This window comes from Homarus americanus, unplaced genomic scaffold, assembly GCF_018991925.1.
Source record: "Homarus americanus isolate GMGI-L3 unplaced genomic scaffold, GMGI_Hamer_2.0 scaffold25827, whole genome shotgun sequence".
Taxonomy (NCBI): Eukaryota; Metazoa; Arthropoda; class Malacostraca; order Decapoda; family Nephropidae; genus Homarus; species Homarus americanus.
Window position 1 is genome coordinate 628,263 of NW_024738300.1, and position 21,998 is coordinate 650,260.

The 21,998-nt window shown below is 39.8% G+C and overlaps 1 protein-coding gene across 1 annotated transcript in view; it reads left to right on the top strand.

Annotated features, from left to right (window-relative positions):
* Nucleotides 1-5,608: 5,608 nt before the first annotated feature.
* The window catches only part of LOC121873902 (glutamate receptor ionotropic, kainate 3-like), a 21,589-nt gene continuing 5,199 nt past the window's right edge, over nt 5,609-21,998 (top strand). Inside the window, exons 1-9 of the mRNA XM_042377780.1 lie at nt 5,609-5,639; nt 6,493-6,769; nt 10,165-10,353; nt 10,696-10,910; nt 11,006-11,131; nt 11,549-11,711; nt 12,744-12,985; nt 13,243-13,427; nt 13,932-14,162. Coding sequence (XP_042233714.1) covers nt 5,609-5,639; nt 6,493-6,769; nt 10,165-10,353; nt 10,696-10,910; nt 11,006-11,131; nt 11,549-11,711; nt 12,744-12,985; nt 13,243-13,427; nt 13,932-14,162 — 1,659 coding nt within the window. The remainder of the gene's footprint in view (nt 5,640-6,492; nt 6,770-10,164; nt 10,354-10,695; nt 10,911-11,005; nt 11,132-11,548; nt 11,712-12,743; nt 12,986-13,242; nt 13,428-13,931; nt 14,163-21,998) is intronic.

The window sequence follows — 21,998 nt, forward strand, 5'->3', positions numbered from 1 at the left end:
TATATCGTTTCTCACTATTGATTTTTGTTTTTAATAATAATAATAATAATAATAATAATAATAATAATAATAATAATAATAATAATAATAATAATAATAATAATAATAATAATAATAATAATAATAATAATAATAATAATAATAATAATAATAATAATAATAATAATAATAATAATAATAATATTATTATTATTATGTGTGTGTGTGTGTGTATGTGTGTGTGTGTGTGTGTATTTTATTAGGCCTGATGTGGGTTATTGACCTGAGCTCTGGTGGGCTAATCCCCCAAAAAAAAAATATATATTGTCGTCTCATACCACCCCATCCAGTTTTTTTTTTTATTTCACCGTGTTCTTATTTATTTTGATTTGCGTGCACTCTCACAAAATGAAGATTCCCTTGACCTCCTCATTTGGGAGATGCAATCCCAATATACAATAAGCAATCTCTCTCTGGAACAAGTCGCTCGATTCTCTGGAGTCTGGGGATTTCACTCAACCTGAAACTCGATCCTTCAGGAGCTTAAGTTCTTTGGTGTTCCAGGCTTCTAGGCCCGAATTCAGAATGCTGGTTTGAAACCTCATGAAAGTTTATACCAAAGATCGAGTGAATATTGAAGATTGTTGGTATTCAGAATGCTGGCTTGAGCCAACATAAAGATTCAAATCGGGTTTGAGATCGGATTTATCAATCCTCGTGTTAATCCAGCCTGGAGGCAGGTTTGGTGGTCGATCCGTCATTCAATTTTGACACAACGCGAGTTTCGGCGATATCGTCAAACTGGAAATTTTGTAGAGAGAAGACTGGTGGTAGATAAGCAGAATCTTATATATTTTTATGGTGACACGCAATTCTGACAACGATATAGGTTCAGCAAGGGAGATTTCCTTGATATTGTCCGTGATATGGAGCATCTACTTGACAGACCTGTTGGCTATGGTTCACTTCTACCTCCCATTCATCAGCTGATGATTGCTTTGAGATTCTTTGCAACGAATAGTTTCCAGGTAAGAGAGATTCTGGTTACTGAATGAGTTCTGGTAATGTGTTACAACACTTTCGTGTTTAAGGTCCATGAAGATCAAGTTGGTAAATGTAAAGAACGCTGACGTTTCTTTATTTTGAGTGTTTTTCTTTAGGAAAACTATTTTGGTGTATTTTTAATATAATTGAATCAATGCTGAATGCATTTTGATTTTAATGTATTAATAAAGGAAAGTCTTTTCTTAACATTACTAATCAGGGGAAATGTGGGGTTAAAAGAACAGAAAGAAATCTAATCTAACCGAAACTAGCCAGGATTCATCTTGCTTTGGTTATGAATATTGACACGTGTCCCGGATTATATCTACAATTTGTATGAATTTTTTCTTCCTCTATGAATTTCTTCGTTATCATATTACAACACAGCCACGTTGTAACACAATACCGTAAATCATTATAATTTGATCATAATTTGATTGTAATTATTGTAACAAAAGTAACTTATGATGTGCAAGAAAGATTTTTCCTCCTCCATAAAAACTCGTCAAGTCATAGTTGCCGCCATAATCTTGTAAACATTGCTCTCGATGGTGATTGGCTGTCGTAATGGTGTAACTGAAACGTGATTGGCTGGAATTTCAATGTTCGAATCCTTGCTCGTAATTGAAGAAAAATAAACAGATTACCCTATCCGGGGTTCAAGTCGACGTTCTGAATATGGGTAATCCACTGCACAAAATCGAGGATCGAGGAATCCCGACTCGCAGGTCTGAGCAGAGCTCAAATCCCAAGTTCAAACCACCGTTCTGAATTCGGGCCGTAGAGTCTTTGATCCTATCAGGCAAAGAAATATTCGCGGATAAAAATCCTCTACTTTCTCCTCTTCTTGCTTTCCTTAGAATTTGCTGACCTCCCAGCTCCAGCTGTCCTGTGAAGGAGATAAGTAGGCACCAAGTTAGACACATTTGTGTAATCCCACATCAGCTGGGTCACCGTGATTCTTACTGGACACTTGTTAATGGGTCTATAGGCCTGTGGTTTACTATGTACACGGAATGTATTTTGAGATTTTCATTACAACTTTTTGGAGGGGTAGAGAAAAAATGACTGCTTTGTTTATTGGTCATCACATGCACACTGATGAGGGCTCTTGCTCAGGGCCTCAAGAGACCAATATATAAATGACATGAAGTTGAGCCAGTCACCAATTGCACATGGGCACACAACTAAAAACTCCAGCATTCATTTCTATAGAGAGATATCCCGCGCATAACTGAATTAACACACACACACACACACACACTTATTTGCTTGCTTATCCATCGTGTCCGATCATGACTTCCTCTTCTGGTTCTGGTTTATTGGTGAGTCCCACGATAGTGGTAGAATCCGATTCTTGATGCACACTGCTTATTACAAACAGGGCAAGCATGTATAGCCCGGGTTTGGGGGCGAAAGCACATCCATAGCGCATGCCTCCATTGACGTTGTTCACAAAGTAGACGTGTTCTTGAGTTTTTAAAGTGCTGTACTCCTTCAATGACAGCGCATTCTCCATAGGAGACGATCAGCGGGAATGTTTTCCAAGTTAGATGTATTCATGCTGCATTTCTTCATGGCTTTCTTCATCTGGTCCTTGTAGCGTTTCTTTGGGCTACCAGCACAACGTCAACTCTCATGCTGTTGGCTATAGAGGATCTCTCGTTGCAAGCGCTCTTCAGGCATTTGTATACTGTGTCCGAGCCAGCGAAGTTGGTGTTGAAAACCAGTTGCTTCTATGCTGCTACAACCTGTTCCCGTTAAGAATCTCTGTGTTTGTGGCACACGGTGACACCAGGTGATCCGAAAAATGAGTTGCAGACAATTATTGTGGAAGGCTTTTAGTAATTTGATGTGACAGACATAAGTCGTCTATGCCTTACATATATATAAAAGTGTTGATATACAGACTACCTGGTACACAGTTATGTTTGTTTTCGTAATCAATTTGCTGTTTTGGAAAACTCGTTTTCTCAGCCTACCAAAGGAGGCCGTGTAGCTTACTGGATCCATGTTCCATGTTTTGGGGATTGCTGGCCACTTCGCCGTTAGGCTATTTCGGCCGAAGCTGTTTTTTTTTTTCCTGAGTCGTTTTCTTTGGACTTCTTCCTTTTGTTCGTTTTGCTTTTCAATTTCCATTCTTCTTCTTGGTCTTGTTCTGGTATATTCTCGTAAAAGTCTAAAAACGCTGATGATCTTAATGTTACGGTCTTGTTTAATTCTGGCTTCTTTTCAGTGGTCTTCTTGGGGTCCTGATTTTTCTTTTCTGTGGTCTTGTTGGGGTCTTGATTCTTCTTTTCTTCGGTCTTCACTACAAGGAGAGCGTCCTTGTAGCTCAGTTTTTTCTTGCATCGCAGCTAGCCACCCTACTCTCCTCCCTCCACTTGGGACACTCCCGGTCGGAGGAGGAATGAGGGCCACCACAAGCTGCGTATTTCTTGGCGGCCGACGAGCAGTTGGTGTGCTGGTGCCCGGGTGTCCCGCAACTGCAACAGACCTCCCGAGCTCGACACTTCCCCGCCAGATGGCCGTACCTCTGGCATTTGTAACACCTTGTTGGTCTTCTTTCATACGGTCTTACTGCGATGTTCTACTATCCCAGCAATACGGTGCTTGATAGATTCTTTGGGTAACCAACCAGTGCAGTTACGCTGGTCAGCTTCCATACTATTGAGAGCTGGTCTCCGATCAGCTTGGCCAGTTCTTCTTTTTCAAGGTGTGGGAGATGACTCCTAGCACCAAGTTATCCTCTGTGTGAGCTTCCACTAGTATCTTGATCCCGTTAATTTCTGTTATGTTGGCTATTTACTGGGCCTGTCCCCATTCCGCGAAGGTGACGATAAGACCACTACTCACTGGTCTACAGACGACCCTTGTCACCCCCCTGATTCCTAAGGAGTCAAAAAACTTCCTAAGGACAAGGAGGTTTAGTTGCTTGTGCGAAGGGCATGTGACTGGATACAGTCTTACGACCTTCGCCTGGTCACAGGTCAGCCTCATCGTCAAGTAGTACCTCGGGAGCAGAGAAGATCTTGCCTCGCCGAGGTGCAGTCTCAGTCTGAGCTTACTCTAAGCGGTTTTGAATTTCCTCTTTATGTTAGAGTTATAAGAAAGGAAGCTTCCTAAATATTAAAAATTTGGCTCGATGGCGCCATTCATTTTCATCAGCATCCCCTGGCCTGTAATTTTAGTTTTTTGAGTGTTGACATAAAGTCCCATTCTTCTATAGGCATTTACAACTACAGAGAGGGTAGTTTGCAGAGCCACTGGTGTGTGTGCCATAAGGGTATAGTTATCAACCTATTGTAGCTCAAGGTGTTACTTTTGTGGTAGCCTGAAGTCACAAACACAGACACACACACACACACTACTACTACTACTACTACTTTTTTTTTTTTAACAAATGGCCTCCAGCCTCCCCCAATAGCCACACCTTCGCCACCATTTAATTACCTTAATATTAAATATCCTAATACATAAGTAGCTATCCTACTACTACTACTAATACTTTGCTGTCACTCGGAATCGAGTATGACGATCATCCAGCTATGATAGAATGAAATGAGTTATTAAGGATATCACCTTCGTTGGTGAGCTCTGGGGTGACTCGAGTGGACAATACGGGACCGGCAGGGCAGTCCACAGATGTTGCACTTGTGGAGGGCTACATCTAATGCGGGAAGGGTGGCAATAGCGTCTTTCCGGTGTTGACGCTTGTCTGCCTCGGTATGAAGTAGGGGTAACTCGAAAGTGTTGACGCCTTCTCATATGGTGCTCCTCCAAGCGTTAAGGTGTGGAGTAATCGTCTCCCAGGTGAGGGGCTCAATTTGGCACTTTTCAGGTTTGTCTTAAGACTATCCTTTACCCTTTCAGTTGCCCGCCAACGTTACGTTTAATTTCGTTAGGTGACTGTAAAGTAGCTGCTTTGAAAGTCTTCTGTTTTTTTTGGGTAATATGGCTAGTCCACCGTAGCTGTTCATGGATAATGGGAGTATCGATGCTCCTACAGTTAGTGACAGCGAGAATACTGGCATTTGTTCTCTTGTCTTCCCAGCGAACTTGGAGGAAGGAACTTAGACTACGTTGGTGAAAGTCTTCAAGTGCCTTGAGGTGCTTCCTGTAAGTGAACCATGTCTTGCTGCCATATAGCAAGGTAGGTTGGACCACTGCTCGATATACGTGAAACTTTGTAGATAATTGCAGCCCCCTACAGCTGAAGACACGGGTACGGAGTCTGCCAAAGGCTTGAGATGCGCATCTGATCCGATGTTGAATCTCTTCATCGATGTGCGCGGTCGTGGACAGGTGGGAGCCGAGATACTGAAAGTGGGTAACATTAGAGAGGGTAGTACCGTTAAGCTAGATGGATGGCGGAGGTGTGGCTAAACCAGGGGCAGACTGAAAGAGAATCTGCGTCTTACGTACATTTACCTCAAGGCCGAAGTGCTGCATAGGTGTTCAAGATCTTCTGTAGGTCGCGTTCAGTGTGAGCGACAAGGGTGAAGTCGTCTGCGGACTGTAATGGAAGCTGCCGACACCTCTGTTCCTGCCTGGAGGCGTCTTATGTGCTTTCGATCGCATAAGGATGATCTTACTAAGTGCATTTGTCCAGTCAGGTTGGTTCTTTAGGCAGGCTATGTTTAGGACACCTTTTCTAGTCCACTCCCCATGTGGGGTGAGCAGAGTGGCTCCTCGCATAGACAGTACCAGATTGCAGTACTGCCTAGATCCTAGTGCATAAACGACCATCTTATCTATGCTACCCATGTGCAGGGATGTGACTCGAGACTCCCGGCAGTCATCTCTGCCTCTCCCCATCGCCGCTCGTCCGTCGCCATAGGACTTTTGAGGGTATAATGGTTTTGATGATGATGAGAAGTATGATGAGCTGGATGATGGCTGTGTGTGAATTGATTTATGTGGGGAGGAAGGAGCGCAGGCTGCAACAACACATCTTGGCTCTCCCTTTTCCTGATCCAGTGTTGCAAGTGTTGCAATGAGTGCGGAGAGGGAGAGTTGCAATGGACTGCCGATAGCCCACTTTGTTGGGTTTCGCCTTAGTGCCTGCCCATCTTGTATTGCCATCACACGTTGGTGTAGTCGTTGGGTTCCCATGCTGGTCACCTCTTCCTCCGATACCTCCGTTGGGGTCTTGTTGGAGCTCTGTAAGCGTGTCTGCCTGTTGCGAGGCTGCCACAGTCGACGCATTGCACCACCCTATGTGCACACACACACACACACACACACAAACACACACACACATACACAAATTTAAATGTTTTGTCAATACGTCCCAGGCTCTGTATAATGGTTCAGGTCACCAGTAGATGAGTAAGATAAATCCTGGATACTGACAGACGAAAGCAAGATGATTAGTAAACAAGAAACGTATGGTAAGGGATTATAATTTACAAAGTTAAAATTCACAGGAAATGTAGAGGAATTAAGAGGTAACTGTTCACTTTTCAGCAAATATGTCAACATCTTCACGTGTCTTCGCAATCATTGCGTTATTAATGTTCGGAAGGTGTATCGGTGGTACTGCTGTGGATAAAAGATCGAGCCTCGTAGACAAGACAGGGGTGCTCATTAACAACCCTGTAAATCAGAATGGCATGGTGGAGGACGACCTGGAAGACCAGATAGGCAAGTTGGTGAGCCAAGTGGTGGAGCAGCACTTGGCTGGGTGCCACTTAGTGCTGGTCGAAACAACAGAACAGAGTCCTACATTCTTTGCAATGAACAGGTGAGTAAAACTAATAGTCCAGCGGGCAGAGACCAAAACCCTCCCCACCCCAAGCCAATTTTACTAAGTAGTATTTCTAATTTGGTATGACCCCCGGCAATATGAATCCTCTTATTAGCACTACCAATAGTTAGTATAGCCTCTCAAACCTATTACACGCCCAAACTAAATACTTAATGAGTTGTCTTTTGTAAACTGCTCACATGCAATGCATTTCCTCAGTGAACACTTTTATCAGCAAAAAATTATATCGATTTCGAAAAAGCCCTTTCACTTTCCACTTACACCTATTCTATGGAGCCACTCATGATGGATACTTGATAAAAACTGACAAGTCCAAATTGCAACACATTAGTAGAAATGATTCCATTGAAGAAAAACCTCCAAGTGGGGAGATCATACACACCATTGATAATTCTTTGCTCTACACTCTCCAAAAGCAACCAAGAACATTCGGAGAGCTGACATCTATAATATTCCAATGCTTTTCACGAGTCAAATGGGGTAGAGTTGACTTTGTGACTGATTCATACCATCCGGTGAGCATCAAATATCAAGAAAGAGCAACCCAAGGTTCGGGAAAGGGTTTCATCATCAGCGAACATTAACAAGAAAGAATTTCTTAAGCGTAAGCAGTAATACAGTGTAAGTCCTCACAGAGTGGTCCAAACCTGAATAATCAATAAAACTCCATGAAATTCAACTGTACTTCGCAAAGACAAATGCTTCATTCTATCTAGTCCAGATGGGAAGAGAACTGTGGTAGAAGAATATAAAGACCTGTGTTCAATACATGAAGAGGCAGACACCCGCATGATACTGCATCTCTTGCGTGCCGTCAAGCAGTCTGATAAAACACCTGTGATAGTCAGATCAACTAACACAGATGCGTTATGTCTGCTGGTCCATCATTTCTCTGCAAACAATCTCAAAACCCAAGTCATGATGGATTCTGGAGAAGGCGATAAACGGATGATGATAGATGTAAAGAGCATTGTCACTAAAGTTGGAAGGGAATTTTAAGCCTATCTCTGCTCAGTCTCCATACATTCACGGGTTGCGATAGTGTGAAGTACCTTTGCCTGTAGAGGTAAAGTTCGTCCATTGACCTACCTGGTGAAACATCCAAACTTCATGGAATCTTTTCAGAAAATGGGAGAACGAACAGATCTAACAAATAAAGAATTTAATGAAGTGGAGGATTTCACTTGCAAAATTTATGGATAACAGAATGACCGCCTGCTCAACAAAGTTAGATATAAGAAAAACGTGCAGTCTTACTCTCCCCATAGTTCCCTTATCAGCAGTTCAACTGGTGTGGATATCAGTTTCTTCCCCCCTTGTCAAGCATCATTACAATAACACATTCTGAGAGCAAACTATCAAGTTTTTATAGGTAAAAATGCCTCCCATGTACAACCATAATATGGTCAATCATTATTGGTAGCATCAAGGATATCATATCCCTGATGCTATCAATAATGGCTGACAAATGGAACCATTTGTCACCTCGTTCCAAAATGGATCGTGGGAAGTATGCCAACTGAGCTGGCCGATTTATTGGTCACTAACAAACGCTCAAATGAACAGAACTTTGAGTACGAGGGAATATTAGGTGATGCTGATAGAGATCATAATAAGTTTGAGCTCAGTAGTATGCTAGACGTTGTCCATGAAGAGGAATATAATGATGTTGTTGATTGAGCTCTATTATGTAATTAATGTGATAGGGTTTTCATTAATGTTGTTTAATACAAGGAATAAATTCTTTATGCGAATTTTGTTTATTTTCTTACAGTTTGAACACGCATTTGTTTACTTAATCGATGCCATACTTATGTTAAAAATATAAAAACACGCAAATAACAGCAGATATAAAAAACTGTAATTAGCATTTAATTACCAATTACCATAGCACATTATTCTTGAATAAAACGGATATTTTAATTGCCCTCTATATATGTACAGTCCAGTCAGTCAAACATTCAGGCACCCACCCAGCCAGAGTCTCGTAGTGCCAATTTTACCTGGCAATATTTGGTAAAGTAAGGGACGGGGGAAGTATTCTCGGCTGTTTTACTGTTGGGATAAATATTAAACAATCCAAAGGAAGAATTTTTATAGTAATAAACTATTCATCATTATTTAAGATCATGAGAAGTTTCCAAATGTTCATATATTTGTTTAAAAAGTGAAGAAAATTTGTTCTGAGAATCTTGTGGCAGTCCTCGTTGTAGTTGAGTTGCCAATTAATTAATATCATTCCTTCATTATTTAAACAAATATAAGAACATTTGGAAACTTCTCGTGATCTTAAATAATGATGAATAGTTTATTACTATAAAAATTCTTCCTTTGGATTGTTTAATATTTATCCTGACGGTGGTTCAGTCGAAAATAGATCCACCAATCACAATCAACTTTAAATAGACCTTACTTTGCCAAGTATTGCCAGGTAAAATTGCCAGTACGAGACCTAGTGTGGGGTCCTTGGATCTATGGTTGACTGTAGATAAAATATAACCACGACCATCATTCACTATATACAGTATATCACGGAAAATGTTATTATTTAATAATGGCAGCCATAATGAACGTCCACAATTTTAATAAAGTATAGTAATTTCTGTGATTATAGTTATTGAGGTTAGAATTGGACCTGTTATTGTTGTCATAATGAGAAATACGATTTTACAGTAGTTTCAGGATGTAATCGATATATTCTGTACGCTCTTCCTGTATGGCTACCATTTTAAATGTGAATATTTCTCCTGAAACTCATATTTCACTGCATAAATAACTTGTTGAAGGTAAACTAAATGCAGAAATATTGTAGGGCACGAATCATTTCTGGAAATGTTTGATTGCTTCGTATTGTTTTTTTTTTAAAGGATTTTCGTTGTTAGCCATATTAAACATGCTCCCGTGACCTCCCCACCACTTTAAGAGGTACTAACAAGCGGAATTCTATTTGTATTTATGACTAAGTTTAAAAAAAATCAAGGCAGGCAAAGGGTGGGCTATTGTCACTCCACGGTCTGTAAGAACTGAGTATAAGAGTCCGAGTGCCATTGTTGTGAGAAACGATGAATATACCATGAAGGTGAAGATGACGATCACTACAATATGCAGTAGTAAATTTTTCTATTGTAATTACGTTTACACCATAATATAGCCACAAAATTCCATATAAATTGATGCAAAAGTTTCCTGAGGCATACCTGAAAAAGTTGGTGTGTCTAAGGCAGTTATGGTGTTATTAATATGTTAAGGGAAGTCAAAATAGCGTCTACTTTAGCGTATTGCAAATAGTCTGACGGAAATATAGTATAATAAAATGGATGACGAAAGTGACACTGACAATGTTTTGTTTGGGGATTTTTTTTTTTTTGCAGACAACTGGTAAAAGTCGGACAGGGTGTGATGATGGTGGATGTATGGCGATTATACGCAGAGGATTTACCAGTTAAGGATCAGTTAATGAGAGACCAGCTTTTACAGGGGTTGTGGGGAGACACTACGCTTACCTGTAGCGCCCTCATTATACACCTCGACAACATAACTGACAATAAAATCGCTTCCAGGTTAGTAATGAGGATACTGTAATTGCGACTCTGAGGAAACACCAAATTATGAGACTCGAGGGACTTGTTTATTATGTAACTGAGAGTCGATCATGCATTGAGGTGTCGCTTATCAGTGTATATAGCTTAACTTATGTCCTGAGAAAAATGACCCATCAGAGATGACTTGTATTTTCCATTGAAACAAAGAAAATAATTATTTTTATATTTAATTGATGATAGTGTACGGTCTTCGACTAACTGAAAATAAAATAAGATGATGAAAACGTATGTGTAAATTATATGTACACACATATTTACTAATGGACGTGACGTGTAGGTCAAAGCTAAACCTTCCCACAGGTTCCTTGAGTGGTGTAAGGTATGGCGACGACCCATGACGCGCGTGGTGATAGTGGGTGTCCAGGAGGGTGAGGCATCCATCCTTCTTCATCATAATCTCCGCAACACCATCCACACCATATACCTCGCCCTTCACGACCTCACACTCCAAAGACTCAATTTTCGTCAGGGACACCCACTGAACACCAGGCTCAGGAAGACAGTGGCAAAGAGAGGTAATGTTATGTCACTAAGCAAGGCACAGAAAATAATTTATTAAATATCTTTAACACTAAGCATAGGTCTTATCTCCCTTATCTTGTGTATACAGGAGATAAGGCCGAGGAGCTGTGGGTGTACGGGCGATGTCTGTACTGTAACAAGGGTGAGGCTCAGGTCCAACTCCTCCACCGGGGGAACCTGACCTATGGCCTCCACGGCGTCAACCTCTTCCCAGGTGCGTATCAAACATCCGTTACACGCCGTATAGGCACCACCACAAATATCCGCCATCTGGACATTTCAAGGGTACATGAACATCTCCATGTCAAATTTAAGCTCTTTAAAATTGCAGCTCGAGATTGCGAAGACAAAGAAACAGATAAACAATCACACAGACAAACAGATAATGTATTAGCATGAAGTCTGGGTGAAGGGCTGAGGAATACTAGTGTTTCTATCGTAAATTAATACAATATATATAAAGCTTTGGGATAATTCTGAACTAGTAAAAGAAAGAAGGGTTTTAACACTGATTCTACTTAGTATTATAATAAAAATTCAGACCTGCGGAAGTAATACTGCACTGTGACCTGGTATATTAAGTAAATATACTATAGAAATTAAATGATAGGTAAATGTAACAAATTTCCAGATCAAAGGAATAACTTCATGGGCCACACACTCAAGGTGTCGGTTTTGGCTTACGTGCCTCTTATCTCCTATGAGCCTGCCAAAGAACCGGGTGCCCCAGTGGTTCCCCAGGATTCCCTCAACATCCGCATGCTTCACATCATCGCCAGTCATCTCAACTTCACGTAAGTCGGGTCATTGCAATGGTCAAAGGCCATATTGATATATGAAATAAATATTATATGCTTAAAATCACTTGAGGCCATATTGTTTACCATGCTTAAAGTTATAAAACTAAAAATCAGGGGAAGGCTTGATAATTAATGAGTAATCTAACACAGCTCTCCAACATCCACCTCAATAAATACCTACAGCTACTGCCAACAAAAAGAATATAAGAAAAAAACAAGTAGCGTATATGACTCGCATATCAGTAGATGGCTTTCATGTGGTGTCATGCACGTTGAGTGGCACAGTATTGTCAGGCTCGTACTCCAGTTACTTATGGTTATTCAATATTTGAAACACTGCAGATCGTAGCAACTCGTCACAAATATATTGAGTAGAATCCCACTTAAATGCATTATTGAATGACCCAAAATACCGGTGGAAAACCCAGGGACGAATTCTACCCACTCCCTAGATACACTGCCTACACACACCTTCCGCCAACTGTCTCCCAAAACCCCCAGACGACGTTCGTTGTCTATTCATGTTTTGCCGTGAATAGGAAAGTCATAAGTATTTAATACTGTAAGAGTTCATCGACTACACTATACTGTATAAAGCAACCTTATAACAGAGGCAGACTAACACGTAAATTCGCAAGTTAGGAAAATCAAGCAAACATTAGAGCCACTTTGCACCAACTAAAGTATGTAATCACGCTGACCATTAAGATAATCTCAGGTCGTTTTACCTGTAAACGGTTATCAATTACGCTCACCATTGCCGCCAGATTGGTTAGCCTTACTACAGAGACTAAAAGAAAGTCTATTTATAAAAACTTCTGGCAACGTTTGTTTACCTTTAATGAAATTAATCTTCATATACTCATTATTTAACTTAAAGCTTCTGTAAAAAGGGAAATCTTTGGATTGCCTAAGAAACAAGTATAACTTTCTAACTATCCATATAACTATCCATCTATAACAGAGTTCTTCAGAATTACTTTTTCTAATGATTACACTTCCAAAAATAATTTACCCCTCATCCAGATATGAGCTTCGAGAACCATTGGATAACAACTGGGGAACCCCAGTAGGCGACGGCACCTGGACGGGGATCGTGGGCGACCTCCAGCTTGAGCAGGCTGATTTCTCCCTCGACTTGACGCTTTCACATTCAAGGAGTCGCGTCATCGACTTTTCTAGGGTCTACAACCACGATCCATTAATTATTGTGTCACTCAAACCTGCACCTCTACCACGTCAACTGGCGCTCACTAGGCCATTTGTAGGTAATGAGTTTTGTTTTTATAAGAAGTGTAGCCGTGAGTCTTGTGTCTTAACTCCGAATTACGTTAATCCTCGTAAGCCTGACCATAATTCGTGTATACCAACACGTTTCTGGAAGTGAGTTATGTCTATCCCTATATTTGTTAGGCGTTATGTTGACTCCTGTTAATGTTGCACGATATTGGGTGCTGTTGCAAATAAAATAATTAATTCAATTCGCTCAAAGAGGTCTGCGCATTTTTGGTCTTTTTTGTCCCAGGGGATCTGTGGGTAGCAGTCATGGTGTGTACATTAGTCCTCGGATTCATCTTATGGGTACTGCAGTGGGAGTGGTCGAAGGTGTCAGGTGGACGTGGCATCAAGATCGTGCCTGCTTTTCTCTACAGCTGGGGGATGATGCTGGCACAACCAGTCACTGCACTTCCCACCAACACAACTGCCCGGGTATGATCTATGTCAATATGATGAACGTATACACTCGGATTACTCAAACTATTGATAACTATTACTGATGACCGTGGAAGTGGATAATTTTTGAGAAGCACTTTGACCAGTAAGAAAGGCAATGGTGACAATTATTGCAAAGAATTTTCTGCCATGTGATGATTGGCTGAGCCACATTTGTGTATTTACAACTTCGAGGAGTATTATAACCCAATTATAGGGATTTCTCTCAAATAACTATTTAACGAATATGGGTGTTTACAAACACTGGGTTAGTATAGAAAAATAATATCAGTTGTTTTTGTTATAATGTTATTACTGCGCCTCAACAACTATGGTCTTTAAGCGCGTGACAATTATGGGAGATAGAACTCTGTGTACTTCGTGTACGTGTGTACCTTTCTTTGTCTCCTGTTCCACTTTCTCATAACAATTTCCTAATATTTTCCGCTCCGCATGTTATAATTCATGTTTAATTTAATTATCTCCGCACTGTTAGTACAGGTGCTGATGGGGTGGTGGCTGCTGACATGTGTGATCGTCATAACAGCCTACCGCTCCTCCCTCATCGCCCACCTCTCCGTCCAGAGCAAGTACCCGCCCATTAACACCTTCCAGGATCTCCTCGACCGAGATGGCTGGTCCTGGGGTTCCAGACCATTACGAGGAACTACTTTTCTCTACTTCAACCAGAGTTCTGATCCTGACATCCAAGAAATATTTAGAAAAAAACAGGTTAGTAAACATATTGCGTAAAACATTTAGTCATATACTAAAATATGAAATGTTTTTCCTTTTCTACCATTTTTTCACAGATTCAATTAACGCATAACACCACCGACTCGCGGTAAGAACCATAGCTGCCATAATATAGTTTGCCGTTTTTTTTTCTCGATTTTCAAACAGCGAATAAAACTTAGATGCAATTAAACTGTCAACCAATACCAGAGAAGGTACACACAAATATTAGTGTTGTGGTTTGAAGAACTATATATATATATATATATATATATATATATATATATATATATATATATATATATATATATATATATATATATATATATATATATATATATATATATATATATATATATATATATATATATATAATATATATATATATAATATGTATATATATGTATAAATATATATATATGTATATATATATATATATATATATATATATATATATATATATATATATATATATATATATATATATATATATATATATATATATATATATATATATATATATATATATATATATATGTATATATTATGTATATATGTATGAGAACACGAGAACATAAAAATGGAGAAACTGCAGCTGGGCCTGTGTGCCACTAGGCAGGTCCCGTTTACCCCAGCCTGTGCTCATATGAGCATCCCAGCTATGTTGAAGCAATTCATGGCCTTCGAGTTAATACAGTGATATTTGGTAACTTTGTTCCATTCATCCACTACTCTGTTTCTTAAACCAGTGTTTACCCTATTTCACGCCTAAATCTAAATTTGTCTAATTTAAAACCATTGTTACGAGTTCGCTCCTGGTTGGATAATTTTGGTACCTTTGTAATGTCCCCTTTGTTTTAGCCCTGCCTTCCACTTGCTTTTTACCTCTATCAGGTCGCCCCTCGCTCTACGTCTCTCGAGGTGCAAATCTGAATCTTTAACCTGTCTCTATACTCCAAGGTTCCTAATGCCGGGATTAGTCTTGTCGTCTCCTCTAATTCTTTCAAGGATTCTATATCCATTCTGTATCGTTGACCAGAACTGAACTCGTAAATCGCGATTATTGGTCTCCTACAGGAAGCAAGATACAGTTTTAGGATGACCTCGCTGAATGTATGAATAACACTCCTTTGTATGAACCCAAGTGCTTTAATGTTAGCCTTATTCTGAGCAAAAACAAAATTGTTGCTTAGCCCCAGGTTCTGTATAAATTATAAATCTCTCTCGCAGTCAGGATTTCTCTATGGCATCGTTGTTCATCTGGTATCTGGTTTCCTGTTTTACATCTCTATGAGTAGCACATTTATCGACATTGAATTTCATCTCCGCCATTTTCAGACGAAAAATTTGTTTAGATCTTCCTGTAGTTTTGAGTCCTCATCCAGATTTGATAGCGGCGTCCTATTTTAGTGTCATCTTAAATTTACTTATGTTGCTGTCTGTACCGATATCTATGTCGTTTGTGTATATAATAAATAATAAGCCAGGTCCAGTACTGAGCCTTGAGAACTCCACTTGTGATGACGTTGCTCAATGGGACTTAGTGCCGTTAATGCTCACTCGCTGTTTCCGTTAACCACGCCTAATCCATTGAGGATGTCACCTTTGATGCCGCAGGCTTCTACCTTTCTAATTAGTCTTTCGTGGGAGGACTATGAAAGGCTTTGCTAAGAATCGAGATATACCACATCATAATTGTGCCCTAGATCCACTGGTTGAAAACTGATAGAAAAAGAATGTTAATAGATTAGTTAGGCAAGAACGTCCGCTTGTGTGAAATATCGCAGGAATCTCATTGATCAATCGGTGCTTCTCCAGGCTGATTTCGAATAGAGTTTGAAATGCGTTTGCTTCAATGGTGCCTACTATTGATGTTAGACTGATTGGGCGGTAGTTAGGATAGTGATCTATCCCCCCTTCTTGAAAATCGGTATTACATTACGCTATCCTCCAGGATTCTGGTACTACACCTGTTTTAAGGACATGTTAAACAACATACAGGCATACTAAAACTCTTCATACATTCCTTTAATACTCTGGCAAATATCTTATGGACAGTGACTTATTGAAGCTTTTGGATTTGACTATTTGCTTCACAGGCTGTTACTAGTCACTACTATCTCACTTAATTTGTTTTCTTCACTATCTCTCTGCAAGACCAAGTCGGTGCCTCGTGGAATTTTCATGTTTAAATTTTCCATGGTGGCTTCATTTGACATATTTATTCAAATTATTGCTCATTTCTCCGTGCGTTATCAAATTGAGCTACATACGGAGATCTGACATCAGTAGTCCAATCTTTTCTCGTCATTTTAGTTTGACCATTTGGTAGAATCCTTTGGGGTTTGTCTTCGCCTCTCTTACTATCCTTACCTCATTATTCCTCTTTGCTTTTCGTATCTCGGTTTAACCCTACTACTTCAATACCTAGCCATTCCGAGATTTATCCTGATTTATCCTTCTGCCTTCAGCCTTCATGCAATGATGTTTTTAATATTGTTTATCCATTTAAGTTATTTGTTGTCTGATCTGAGTTTTTTGTATGGTATGTACTGCCTTTTGTGCATTAAGTAACTCACTATTTTGAAGTGTCGTGAGGCAAACGTCTCGAATCTCGTTATCCAGGTCGGTAATATCATCAGGTTCCGCAGCCAAGCGCGACACCCCCTCTCTCAACTGCCTCTTTAAACTGTCCAAGTTTGCCCTTCTGAAATCTGGTACTTTTGGTGGAATTTTCCTTAAATCACCCTGAAAATCCAACTGGGAATCGAATTTCTTTTGTGATAAGCTGTTTGCAAGTTGTTTCCCTCGACATTGCTAATGAGGTTTCTCTGTTCGACAGAACTAAATCCAGTATATTATTTACCCGTGTGGGATTCGGTTATATATGTTGACTTTAAGGCGATCCTGGATCGTCTGCGAGAAAATCCTCCTAATTCTCTGCCGCAGGAAGTTACCGGCAGGACAGTCAATCTATTTGGCCAGAGTTAAAGTCGCCTACTATACAGACTTTGTTGTTATTGTGGAAGCCCTACGCATTCATCCCAGATAAGTCGCTCATTGGCCTTGGCTATCAAAGATTGGGGTTACTATATTCACTCACCGATTAATTTTTTCCGACCGTCGCTGAATTCTTAAGTGTTCTGTTCACCTCCTACCTGGTTTTGCTGCATATTTATTTTCCGCTTCCAGGTGCTCCTAGCATAGATTGCTACTCTGCCTCCTTTCCTGAATGCCCCTATCGGTATGGAACAACAGTTTGTAACCGCAATTTGGTATTCGACTGGTAATTCACGTGTGTCTAGGTTGATCCATGTTTCAGTGAATGCAATTATATCGTTTCTTCGGTACATACAAGAGCCTTAATATCATCCATTTTTGTTTCTCATGCTTCTACTGTTCGCGTGGTATACATTTAGAAGTTAGTCGTGTTCTGAATTATTCCCTTACAGCGTTTAGTTTTAAAAACTCCTGTCTAAATTAGTTTTGTCATCATTCCTAACACTATTTCCTGTAATCTTTTCGCCTTGTTCCGCTCCCTGCAGTCTCCTCCACCCCTTTATGTTCTCTTAGCAGTTTAAGACTTCGATATCTTTGAACTTGCCTCTAGAAACCCAGTTTATACTCCATCCCTAGACAGGTTGCACCCCATCTAACATAAAAGGTCGCCTGCCATAGAAGTTGTCCCAGTTGTCCAATGAATGGGACTGATATTGACTGCAATATCCTGTCAAGGGCAGTCGTTAACACCAACTGCCCATGACAACCATTCACTGCGCTAACTCTCCTTCTAAACGGGACACCTCCTGACCAGGAATCTCTGCCAAATCCTAATACGATCTGCGGCTGCCTTGAACTTATCAAAGCTCTCCCTCGCTCCTACACCGGCCAATATCATTGCCTCCTGCACTAGGAGCAGATAATAATGGGTTTGATTCCCGTACCAGACAAGATATTGACCATCCACCATCAGTCTCTGTCCCCCCACCCAGCTCCCGGCAAACACACCCTCATCCTATTTTTCATTTTTTTGCCACAAAGGCCCTGTCCATACATACCTGTGAGAGTCTGTAATTAAAAGTTTTATACCTTCCTTGTCATCACACATTTTGCGTCTCCAGTTCGTCTATCAAGGGACTGAGCTGGGTTGGTACACACTTTAGCTATTCATTGTCAGTTTGTTGTCGTATCCCTTAGTGTGCTTCTTCTACCAGCTTGGTCCTCCCACTCCACGACTTTCGTTTGATTTTTAGGGTGAACACTAGCTTTATAATCCTTCTCTCCTGTTAACCGCCAGCTCTTTCCTTAATTTCAGGTTCTCCAACGTAGCCTCTCAATTTCTAACTTGGCCCTCTTCAATTCTTCAGTGGACCAATGTATATATATATATATATATATATATATATATATATATATATATATATATAGTATATATATATATATATATATATATATATATATATATATATATATATATATATATATATATATATATATATATATATATATATATATATATATATATATATATATATATATATATATATATATATATATATATATATATATATATATATATATATATATATATATATATATATATATATATATATATATATATATATATATATATATATATATATATATATATATATATATATATATATATATATATATATATATATATATATTTTTTTTTTTATTATTTTATATATATATATATATATATATATATATATATTACATGGCCAGAGAAATAATACATCATCAACATATCTAAACCAGACTGCTGAAGGTGGTAAAATATTACTTATTAGTTTCTTTTCAAAGAATGCTCTGTTTGTTCATTTGAGGGATAACAAGCATTGCATTGACTGGGATAAAGCCTCCTCAATATTACCCTGTAATTCAATTGATAGTAGGAACATCATAGAATCTAGTCTTATTAATACCGAAAGAATTCAACATGAATTTGAGTAATGGCATGTACAAACTGGACAATTTTGTAATTAAGAAGATTTGTAACCAGGTGAGAAAGTTAGGTCACCTTACCTCTGACCTGACCACCAACCGTTGTATGCTATTTAAAGATTAGTCGGTCATTACCCAATACCTGACCATTATGGACCTGGTCTCACCCTTCTCTGTATATATACATGTATTTCTCTTTAGTCTCTACTCACCCCTGAAGATGTGAATTACCGAAGCGCTTGGGAACTTCGTGTTTCTTCTTCGTGATTTATAACAGGATTTGCACATATATATATATATACACATATATATATATATATATATATATATATATATATATATATATATATATATATATATATATATATATATATATATATATATATATATATATATATATATATATATATATATATATATATATATATATATAAAAAAAATATATATATATATATATATATATATATATATATATATATAAAAAAGAGACAAACTCACAAGAAGATTACATATATAGGTAGAATATTGATAGTATAGGAGTATAAAGAGAGGTAACGTGCTCGTGATAGTTATTTACACTCCTCAAGTACTTATCTTATCTTAACGTCAATACACATCTATTACGTCTAGGGCGACTTGGCGACTTCTCCAAGCACCGCTTCGTTGCAACTCTTTATTAATTACAGGCGACATGGACACATTAATAACACCTTCTATTAAAGTTTAACTGGGACATTATATTGCGATTACTGGAACGTATATTGCTACTGAACTCTGGTTCTCGGACACGAACGCCAAATAGATACACTTCCCACGTAAAGTAACTGTCCATGGGCTCTGACAAAACTCATGACACCTGGGAAGGCCTGGCAGAGACTGCTTAGCTGGAACACTGGTGTCAGGAGGGCGACTGCTGCGCTGGGACCACACAGGAAGTCAGGAGGAGTCCTGGGCTCCTCACCTCCCGTGGGCAGGACTCGGCTGTGCTGGGACCTCTCCTCCGATCCTGTGTGTCTCTCTGTCTCTCTCTCTCTCCGGTCTCTCCAGCTCCATTCTTGTGAGGAGGACTAGGACGTCCCTGTGGGAGGCGGAGCCGTCTGGGGTTGGTGGTCAGGGGGGGGCGGCGAAGGGTCTCCTTACATTTGTTCTCCTTAATGTGGGACAGAATCTGGACTTTTCAGGGCTATAAGTTGTATCTTCTGGAGAAAGTCATCAGGTGGGTCCGTGTGTATGTTATTGGGAGGAAACCGGCAGTGCCTTCTTACATGTTTTGCTCGGCCGTCTTCGACATCAGGAAGGCCTGGCTGATTCACGCTCACCCAGTCAGCCGTAGAATTTTCTACTTCACCTCCCTAATGTCAGGTCAGAGATTTGGACTGTTCTCGGTGTAGGCCATTGTGTATATTAAGGAGAGAGGAAGCCGGCCGGTGCTTGCTACATGTGGCATGGAAGCCTAGCCGACCTATAACCCTTGGTCAGCCATGGGATTCCACTACACTTGACCTCTCTATGTCAGGTCAAGAGGACTTTTCTGAGATGTAGCTGGTCCTGACAGCCCATCACTACACCTCCCGCCAAGACCACCATGCTCAGAGAACTGATAGCCTGACCCCGTGGGCAGTAACATCATGTACAGTATCATGCAATTCCCCTGGGCAATCAGCCCATCTTACATTTTACAGTACAACCCTAGAGATGTATGTTTTTCATTGGCATAGTTTGATCTGACAGCTTACTATGCACTCCCATAAGATTCGTGTCTTCTGACAGGAGAAAAAATAAAATACATACTTACAGTAAGTGAGCATAGGTGATCTATAAGATCCTTCATATCTAGCACTTGAGTGTCGAGGCAAACTTGCAAATCACATTCTACAAACCACAAAAACAGGTGTTACATTGCCTGGCAGGCCGTGTCAAGCCATAATTCACAATAATATAGGGTCAGTAAATGGCACACAACATTGTGTTTCATGATGCTGGCTTGTTGATCAGATGAACTCGCCAGAAAATTGACTGTCTTAAAAAACATTCTTTGTGGTACGGGAAATCAGAGAATGAAATACTAAAATACATAAAAAAAATGCTCCTACTTCACATATTTGGGGTGCCTCTCTTTGTGCCATAGCAACATCAACAACATGTTACATTTGTTGCGGTCCAGCATGGCTCAAGTCTTCCATCCAGTTGGTATCCGAAAATAAAGGAATGCGGCCTTTAACTTAACATTAGTCGATTGGTCCTGATTATCACCTTGTCATCGTCGACTTTCTTCTGATGTCAGCACAGCGTCTCTTATATCTTCTACCTGGCACGTTTTTCTTTCTTCAATACCGCACTTTGCGATCGTGTCACCACATCTTGACTTCTTCTCACTTCTGGTTCCTATAATATTCCAGATGATTTTTCTGTTCACCTGCGCTTCCTCTACGTGTGGTATTTCCATATTCAGATGAATTTCTGTTCATCTACGTTTCTTTCCATCCCATTTTCGCCGCTTCCAGACGATTTTCCTGTTCATCTACAGGCACCTTTATATACATCTTCGTTTTCCGTCATATTCCGATAATTTTCTGCTCCATCTGTATTCTTCCTCTTATCATCATTTCCAACATATTCCCAGACGATTTCTGTTCATCTGCCGTCAGCCCCCCTCAAGCCGGGATAGCTTGAGTCCACTGCTTGGGCTGTCATCTCATGGAGTGTGCAGTTCAGGACAGGGCTGCGCCCTCCGTACGTGGTCCCAAGAACCGTCCCACACCTTCCACAGTGGTGAATCCCCTCCTGGCTGGGCTCTGGGGTTCGTTGTGTGGCACTGCATTTCACCTCCTTAACTTCCCTAAGGTAGAAAAATTTAAAATC